Below are 10,139 nucleotides of genomic sequence, written 5' to 3' on the forward strand. Positions count from 1 at the left end.
TGAAGTCCCAGAAGTTTATTTTCGCTTTTGTTTCCTTTGCCTTTGACAGTACAGACAAAAGGTTGATATCCAGGATCTATAATGAACTCCTCAAACTCAACACACACGAAACAGGCAAACACATCAAAAAATGGGCAGAAGATATGAACAGACACTTCTCCAATCAAGACATACAAATGGCTATCAGACACATGAAAAAATGCTCATCATCATTAGCCCTCAGGGAGATTCAAATTAAAACCACATTGAGATATCACCTTACACCAGTTAGAATGGCCAAAATTAACAAAACAGGAAACAACATGTGTTGGAGAGGATGTGGAGAAAGGGGAACCCTCTTCCACTGTTGGTGGGAATGCAAGTTGGTGCAGCCTCTTTGGAGAACAGTGTGGAGATTCCTCAAGAAATTAAAAATAGAACTTCCCTATGACCCTGCCATTGCACTACTGGGTATTTACCCCAAAGATACAGATGTTGTGAAAAGAAGGGCCATCTGTACCCCAATGTTTATAGCAGCAATGGCCACAGTCGCCAAACTATGGAAAGAACCAAGATGCCCTTCAATGGATGAATGGATAAGGAAGATGTGGCCCATATACACTATGGAGTATTATGCCTCCATCAGAAAGGATGAATACCCAACTTTTGTAGCAACATGGACGGGACTGGAAGAGATTATGCTGAGTGAAATCAGTCAAGCAGAGAGAGTCAATTATCATATGGTTTCACTTATTTGTGGAGCATAACAAATAGCATGGAGGACAAGGGGCGTTAGAGAGGAGAAGGGAATTTGGGTAAATTGGAAGGGGAGGTGAACCATGAGAGACTATGGACTCTGAAAAACAATCTGAGGGGTTTGAAGTGGCGGGGGGGGGTGGGAGGTTGGGGTACCAGGTGGTGGGTATTATAGAGGGCACGACTTGCATGGAGCACTGGGTGTGGTGAAAAAATAATGAATACTGTTTTTCTGAAAATAAATAAATTGGAAAAAAAAAAACACTTCTACTGGCCCCTGGGCCATTAAAGCCTCTGTGCTGTGGGAGAAAAAAAAAAACACTTCTACTGAGATGCAGTCCAATGGGAGGTTATACAAAGTGGATGAATGAGGCAGAACAAATCAGTGATACAGAAGATAAAATGATGGAACATAAGAGAGCTAAAAAGAAGAAAGAGAAGTAATGAAAGAAAGAAAGAAAATGATCATGAAGGGAAACTCAAAAACTCTGAAAATCCATAAAATAAAATGTTATCCATATTAGAAGGGTCCCAGGAGATGAGGACCAGGAGAAAGGGGCAGAAGGTTCATGGAAGGACCTGGATTGAGGTAAAATGGCGGGCTCGTGGTGAGCGGCTGTCAGGAATGAAAATAGATATATGCCTTGAAGAAGATTGTAAAATAGATTTCTCTTCAAGTCATCTTCTTTCATACCACCCGATAAGGATCTTGATTCACCATGGCGTTAGCAGCAGTAAAATGGGTGATATCAAATAGAACTCTCTGGAAACATTTATTTCCAATTCAAAACGGAGCTTTATATTGTGTTTGTCATAAATCTACATATTCTACTCTACCAGATGACTATAATTGCAAAGTAGAGCTTGCTTTGACATCTGATGGCAGGACAATAGTGTTCTACCACCCTTCTGTGGACAATCCATATGAACATACACAACCTATCCCTCGGCCAGATCCTCTGAATAATAATGAAGAAATACATGACCAAGTGCTGAAAACCAGATTAGAAGGAGAAAATGAGGACTTGGAACAAGGACCCATGATAGAACAACTTAGCAAAATGTTCTTTACTACTAAGCACCGTTGGTATCCTCATGGACAGTATCATAGACGTCATAGGAAACTGGATCCTCCAAAAGACAGATGATACTGAGGTTTTCAGGAATCAAAAAGATGTTATCTTGTGTCTTATTGGCCTTTTGAGAAAATGCATTGAGTATATTCACTAATGTGTTATATAGCAAAATAATAATAAAATGTGTTCATATATTAAAAAAAAAAAGAAGGTTTATGCAAACCAATTTTAGCTGAGAACTTCCCTAATCTGGGGAAAGAGATGGGAATTCAAGTCCAGGAGGCACAGACAACCCCCTCAAAATCAATAAATATAGGTCAACAGCTCAACATATAATACTGAATCTTGCAAATTTCAAAGATAAAGTGAAAATCCTGAAAGAATCTCAGAACAACAGGTCCTTCACCTGCAAGAGGAGACACATGGCTGGCAGCAGACCTGTCCACAGAGACCTAGCAGACAAGAGACCCAGAGACAAGAAAGGACTGGTAATGATATATTCATGTCCTAAATAGGAAAAATATATAGCCAAGATCAGTGTAGCCAACAAGTCTGTCATACAGAACAGAAAGGGAGATCAAGAGATTCCAGGACAAATAAAACAAAAAAAATTTGTGAACACTAAACCAATTCTCCAAGAAATATTACAGGGAATCCTTTGAGTGGAAAGAGATACTCAAGGTTACAAACCAAAAAGGACCACAGACAATCTATAGAAACAGTGACTTTAAAAGTCACTTACAAGTTATACAATAGCATTCACTTTCTATCTCTCAATATTATTCTGAATGTAAATGGAAGAAATGCTCCAATCAAACATAGGGCATCAGAATGAATAAAAGCAAGACCCTCAATATTCTGTCTATAAGAGAATGATTTTAGACCCAAAGACACCTCCACATTGAACAGGAGGGATGGAGAACAACTTATCATGATAGTGGACATCCAATGAAGGCTGGAGTAGCCATCCTTATACTATACATGCTAGAGTGGAAACCAAAGACTGTCATGAGAGATAAAGGATACTATATCATAATAAAGGGTTTTATCTAACAATTTATCTAACAATTTATCTAACAATTTAAATATTGATGCCCCTAATTTTGGAGCAGCAAAATATATAAACTAATAAATAACAAAGTGAAAGAAACACTTTGATAAGAATACAGTAATAGTAGGGGACTTTAACAAAACATTCACAGAAAGGGGATACATCATATAAGCAGATCCCCAAAGAAATAAGCACTTTAAATGACACATTGGACCAGATGGACTTAACAGATATTTTCAGAGCATTTCATCCTAAAGCAACAAGATACACATTCTTCTCCAGTATACATCGAACATTCTCCAGAATAGATTACATCCTCAGTCACAAATCAGGTCTCAACCATAAAAAAAAAAAAAAATCATACCATGCATATTTTCAGACCACAATTCTTAAAAACTTGAAGTAAACCACAATGAAACATTTAGAAGGACCACAAATTCATGGAGGTTAATAAACAACCTACTAAAGAATAAATGGGTTAAGGAGGAAATTAAATAATATTTAAAATACAGTATCAAATGAAAAGGAAAACACAATACTCCAAAAGCTTTGGGCTGCAGCAAAAGTGATCCTAGGAGGAAAGTACAGGTAGTCCTCAACAACAACAACAACAAAACAAACAAACAAAAAAATCACAAGAAAAACCTGAAATGCAAAACACAACCTAAAGGAACCAGGAAAAAAAAAAACCCAAACAGCAAAAAAAGCCAAAATTCAGCAGGGGAACAGAAATAATAAAGATTAGTGCAGAAATCAATGTCAGTATGGAAATTAAAAAAAAAAACAACAATAAGACAGACCAATGATACCAAGAGCTGGTACTTTGACAGAATTAATAAGATTGAGAACCCCCTAGTCAGACTTAGCAAAAAAAAAAAAAATAGAATGAACTCAAAATCATGAAGGAAAGAGGAACAATCACAACCAACACCACAGAAATACAATTATAAGAGAGTATTATGTGCAATTATATGCCAACAAACTGGGCAGTCTGGAATAAATGGAAAAATTCCTAGAACCATAGAAACTACCAAAACTGAATCAAGAAGAAATAGAAAAACTGAACAGATCCATAACCAGCAAGTAAATTGAAGCCATCATCAAAAATCTCAACAAACAAGATCCCAGGGCCAGACGGCTTCCCAGGGAAATTCAACCAAACATTTAAATAAGTCTGAATGGTTCCAGAAACCATTCCATGCTGATGGCTTGGAAGAACAAATATTATTAAGTGTCTATATTACCTAATTCTGAAAATGTTCAAAAAGTACAAATGGGATGGAGAACTTCTGGACTCATTCTATGAGGTCAGCATTATCTTTATCATCAAACACACAAAGACCCCATAAAAAAAGGAGAATTATAGGTCAGTATCCTGACCTATAATTGGTGCAAAAGTTGTCACCAAGATACTAGCTACTAGGATCCAATATTACATTAAGAGGATTGTTCACCATGACCAAGTGGGCTGCAGGAATGGTTCGTCATCTACAAATCCATCAATGTGATACACCATATTAATATAAGAAAGTACAAGAACCATATGGTCCTCTCAATAGTTGCAGAAAAAAAAGGTGACAAAATACTGCATCTTTTTCTTGAAAAGATCCTTTAACCATGTAAGGATAGAAGGAGCATACTTCAATATCCTAAAAGCCATATATGAAAGACCAAGAATATCATCCTCAAGGTGAAAAAAAAGTTTTTCTCATAAGATCAGGAATATGACAAGGATGTCCAATCTTAGTGCTGTTGTTCAACATTGTATTGGGAGTCCTAGCCCCAGCAGATCACAAAAAGAAATAAAAGGCATCCAAAATCCCAAAGAAGAAATTAAACTTTCCCTCTTCATAGATGACATGATACTGTGTGTAGAAAAACCAAAAGACTCCACCAAAAGTTGTTAGACCTGATAAAGGAATCCAACAAAGTCATAGGATATGAAATCAATGTGCAGAAGTCAGTTGTAGTTCTATACACTAACAATGAAGCAGCAAAAGGAGGTTTCAAGAAATCCATTCCATTTACATTTATCCCAAAAAGTACAAGATACTGAGGCATAAATCTACTCAAGGAGTTTAAGGTTTTTATTCTGAAAACTGTAGAACATTCATGAAGAATGAGAAAGACACAAAGAGATGGAAAACCATTCCATGCTGATGGATTGGAAGAACAAATATTAAGTGTCTATATTACCCAAAGCATTCTAGGCATTCAATGCAACCACCATTAGCAGTTTTCACAGAGCTGGAAGAAAAAATCCTAAAATGTGTATGGAACCCAAAGACTCCACAAACTCAGGAGAATGTTGAAAAAGAAAACCAAACTGGAGCTGTCACAATTCTGGACTTGAAGGTGTATTACAAAGCTGTAATCATTGAGATGTTACAGTTCTCACACAAAAACAGACACATAGATCCAGGGAACAAAGTAGAGAATTCAGCAATGGATCCTAAACTCTGTGGTCAACCAATGTTCCACAAAGCAGGAAAGAACATCTAATGGAAAAAGACAGTCTCTTCAATAATGGTTTTGGGAGAATTGGATAGCCATGAGCAAAAGAATGCAACTGGATCATTCTCATACACCATATGCAAAATAAATTCAAAATGGATGAAAGACCTCAATGTGAGACAGGAAGCCATCAAAATCCTAGAGAACACAGGCAACAACTTTGGGCTCACCCACAACAACTTCTTGTTAGACATGTCTCCAAATACAAGGGAAACAAAAGCAAAAACTAGCTATTGGAAGTTCATCAGATAAAAAGCTTTTGCACAGCCAAGGAAACAGTCAACATAACTGAAAGGCAACCCATAGAATGGGAGAAGATATTTGCAAATGACTAACCAGATAAAGGGCTACTATTCAAAATCTATAAAGGACTTACCAAACTCAAGACTACACACACACAAAAATAGTCCTGTCAAGAAATGGGCAGTAGACATGAACAGATCTTTTTCTAGGGAAATGAGTCAAATGGATAATAGACACATGAAAAAATGTTCTTTATCAATTATCATGAAGAAAATCCAAATCAAAATCTCAGGGAGGTATCACTTCAAACCCATCAGAGTGGCTAAGGTTAACAAGTCAGGAAACAACAGATGTTGGTGTTGATACAGAGAAGGGGGAGCTCTCTTATCCTATTGGTGGGAATGCAAACTGGTGCAGCCGCTTGAATACAGTATAGAGGTTCCTCAGAATGTTAAAGACAGAACTACCCTACAACCCAGCAATTGCACTACTGAGTAAACAAATATAATTATTCGACTAGGCACCTGCACTCCAATGTTTATAGCAGCAATGTCCATGGTTACCAAAATATGCAAAGAGCCTAGATGTTGATTGAGAGATGATGAATAAATAAAAGGTGGTTATGTATGATAGGTGTAATGGTCAACTGGTGAATCACTAAATGTTACTCCTGAAATTAATAATACATTATGTGTTAACTAACTTGAATTTAGATTTAAAAAAAATAAAAAGAAAGGAATAAAACAGGAGGAATCAGTATTTTCCATGTGAAGATGTGATGCTGGTGGAGGAATTGATCAATAGAAAAGAAGAAAGAAAAAAAAGAAGAAGAAAAAGAAAGGATCCCGAACTAGACCTATGCTGCTATAATTCATTGATTTTCGACAAATATTAAATACACTTAGTGAGAAGGATACTATTTTCAACAAAATGTGTCAGAGTCATTGGACATGCATTGGCATAGAAACCAAACAAAACCAAACAAAAATACCTACACCTCAACATCCCCCCTTATATAAATATGAACACAATTTATGACAGCTTTGATTCAAAGTAAAACATAAAAGTATAAAACTTTTTACAAAAGAAGCACAGAAGATCTTCAGGACCTAGGGATTGGTGTCTTCTTCACCACAAAATCAAGGCACAGTGCATGAAATAAAACACTTGATAAACAGGAGTTTACTGAAATGTAAGATTTTACTCTACTAAGAACTTTTGTCCCTATTAAGAACATGAAAAGACAAGCTATAGACTGGAAGAACCTGTTTGTCAACCACATATCTGACAAAGAACTTCTACCTAGAATAAGGAAAGAAAAACAGGGAAAAAACAAACCATCCAAAAAGAACATGGATAGAAATACATAAAGACACATTACGTAAAAGAGATTGAGTAGATGGCAAATGTGTATAAGAGGAAAATGTTCAGTGTCACTAGTGATGAGGAAAATGCTAATGAAAACCTGAGATTTATCAGTACTACCCACCTATTAGGAAGGCTAGTTAAACACAGTAAAAACATTGAATGTTGGAAAGAGGCAGCTCTCCTATGTGGCTGGTGGGAATATAAAGGAACAGCCACTTTGGTTGTTCTGTTCAGTTTGATAGGTTCTACAAAAGCGAAACATAAACCCTACAACCTAGCAAGCAGTGTCCTGGACCTTTATCCCAGAAAATGAAAAATTAAGATATAAGAAATGCTGTGTATTGATGTACTGATTCTCTTATCCTTCAATTAGAATGGCGCTGATCTCAACCTTGGGTTCTAGAAATCAGTGTGTCTGAAAGTGTTGATGATACAAGGCAGGTTGTGCTCAGTGTCAGCTCTGCATGCCTCACTTTCTCAGAGCCAAGGATACCCTTGCCCAGGATCAGGATAATGTGATGACTCACAAAGTGTAGTAGTGACTGCAAGCCAGGCTGCACATCACAATCACCCCAGCAGTTTTTTGTCCATAAATTACTCATCCATAAATGATCATTTTAAATTGTCTATTTACCCTAATATAAAAATCCATACCATATCCCCTCTCCTGGAGATGACCGCAATTTTCCCAACTCCCCTTCTCTGCCATCATGGGTGGGTGCACAGATGTCACCACTTGGTGGTGACCACTGAGTGGGAGGCAGAAACTTCCAGGAGGAACTTGATTTGAATGAAGAACTTTTCCACCTTATGGAGCTGAGCCTCCCTCTCACTGTAGTGCTTGGCCTCTTGTTTTAGGATCTCCACCTCATCCTCCAGGCTGGAGCCCCTTCAGTGGGAGGATCTCAGACAATGACTCCACAATGCTCAGGACCTGGGTCTCCTCTTCAATTTCCTCCCATTCCACCTCCTCATTTCCTGCCTTGAGTTTTAATACAAAGTCTTCCAACTACTGGTCCATTTCATTTTCAGGGCATGGTGTTGTTTTCTTCTGAGAATTCCCCAAAAGATTAATAATGCACAGGTAGCAGGCTACAAGGACCTCAGAATGATGTCAATCACAACAAAAAGGGACTGGAGTGTGCATTCCCCTGCAGGCTTGGAGGATGCCCAGTCAGAGGGGTTTGAGTCAGGCTCATCTCTTGTTGGTATTTTTCCAAGTGCTATGCTGGGATGAAGGACTCATGGTTTGAAGACTCTCAGGTGGCCATGGGTCCAGTGGAAATATAGGTGTAGTGTTGAGCAGGTTTGGAAGACTCATAGCCTGAGACCAAGGCAAGCCCAGTTTTTGAGTTCTCTGTGCTTGGGGGGAAGAAAGGATCCATGTTTAAGGCAGTGTGGTGGGTGTAAGGGCCTACTTAATCAGAGAGAGCCATTTTGTTGCAGTAAACTTAGATTGACCCTGCCCCTCCCAGAGGAACTTACTTGCAAAGCCTAGATACAAGGGCGGGTCAGGCCAGGTGAAGACATCCAATCAGTGGGGCACGCATATATCTACTAGGGTAAATTGAAATTCAGTTGGCCACCCGTGTGTTACCTAGCAGTTTTTTTCTGTGTGTGGCAGACTTAGCATAACTGTTCAGTTTTCTCTGTGTATTGCAATCTCATTGGCCACCTGTGTATGGCCTGGTTAAACTACCTCTATAAAAGTTAGTCTGTGAGGCTAGGAGGGGTCGCCTCTTTGCAAGAGATGGCCCTGACCAGTCAGTTTGATTCTCGATGCTTGGTGCGAAATAAAGCTTTGTTTGACCTTCACCTTGTATCAGTCTTGCTCCTTTGATTATGGATCCTAACATTGGAGGGGGCACCCGGATCAAACGATGAGAACTGAGCCAGCATCAGAATTTTGGGAAAAGCCTCCAGAGGTATTGGGATCTTGGGTATTGGGATTCTGTCTGTCTGTCTGGTTGCGGAGCTCAGGGTATAGCCCACTGGGGAGAAACTGGATGCGGCCATGCTCCCCAGGGCTGGAGTGGATGCAGGGACCCCCCATCCCTCTGCTGGCAGATCGGCAGGGGGTTCAAGTCCCCCTGGGCGGTGTCGAGGTTTGAGTCCCCTTGGGCGGGCAGGGGGTTCGAGTCCCCCTGGGCGTTTGGGGGGCTCGAGTTCCCCTAGATGGGGGGTTCAAGTCCCCCGGGGTGTTTGGAGGGCTTCGAGTCCCCCTGGTCAGTCGGGGGGTTCGAGTCCCCCTGGGCGGTTGGGGGGTAAAGAAAGCCCCCACCAGTGATAGGTTCTGGGTGAGAATCATTGGGCCTGCAGTTGTCTTTGCCTGGTTCTTTTGTTGTCTGTTGTATTTGGAGAAATGGGACAAATGGGGAATTCCTTGCCTTCTTTGGCCCAACGTGGACTGCCTAGCCCATCCCCCTTGCTGGCGGGAGAGCATGGCATCTGAAGTGGAGATGGTTATTTGTCTGCCTCAAGGTTTTAATGGGTAATTGTTAAAGTGGCTTCCAAAGTCTTTGGTAACCCGAAACTGTGAAGGGTTGCTTGAATGACAAATGGAATTAAATTTGTTGGACATCTAGGTCTTAACCAAATGGGATAAAATGCTAGAGCGTTGGCTGCTGGAACTGGATTTGTGCTTCTGAAATCTGCTGGTGAACACGTTCTGTGCTTAACTGAGTGATAAATTTGCCATCTAAAGAATTCTGTTGTAACAACTCACAATTGGTTTATATTTAGTCTTCAGTAGAGGTTAAGGTATTTCTAAGAGTACAAAATTCTGTTAAGTGTAATTAAGACTGATGGAAATGAGAAAAGCAACTCTGTATGTAAAAAGTAGGAGATATGTAAAAAGAGAGAAAAAATAGCCCCGAGGCCACTGTTGGAGCTAAATCCATTTGTAAAAGAATGGAGGGGGAGACTGATCACCTCCCATTAGCCAGGGATACCCAAAGGGGAGGATGTCCAACCTGTTTGAATCTGAAGAGTGCCTGACTGTGTGAGGCTTCCGCTACGAAGTCTGAGTGGGCTGCACCCTGAGTCTCACAGGGCGTCATATGGCATAATGGTCATCTACTCCACGGAGTAGTCTGGTCCAGGGTTTATACAGACAGACCTTAGCTAAGCTGCTTCTAAGTTCCCGCAAGGGA

The 10,139-nt window shown here is 39.7% G+C and overlaps 1 protein-coding gene across 1 annotated transcript; it reads left to right on the forward strand.

Moving 5' to 3' along the window:
- Window positions 1-995: 995 nt before the first annotated feature.
- On the forward strand, window positions 996-1,883 carry LOC122918158 (39S ribosomal protein L42, mitochondrial-like). The gene has a single exon (XM_044266304.1). The coding sequence runs from the start codon at window positions 1,455-1,457 to the stop codon at window positions 1,881-1,883; it is 429 nt and encodes a 142-aa protein (XP_044122239.1). The 5' UTR covers window positions 996-1,454.
- The last annotated feature ends 8,256 nt before the right edge of the window (window positions 1,884-10,139 follow it).

The sequence above is a fragment of the Neovison vison genome, chromosome 10 (genome assembly GCF_020171115.1).
Source record: "Neovison vison isolate M4711 chromosome 10, ASM_NN_V1, whole genome shotgun sequence".
Taxonomy (NCBI): domain Eukaryota; kingdom Metazoa; phylum Chordata; class Mammalia; order Carnivora; family Mustelidae; genus Neogale; species Neogale vison.

Coding starts and splice junctions, on each gene's coding strand:
- LOC122918158 (XM_044266304.1), top strand. CDS start 1,455: ATGGCGTTAGCAGCAGTAAAATGGGTGATATCAAATAGAACTCTCTGG.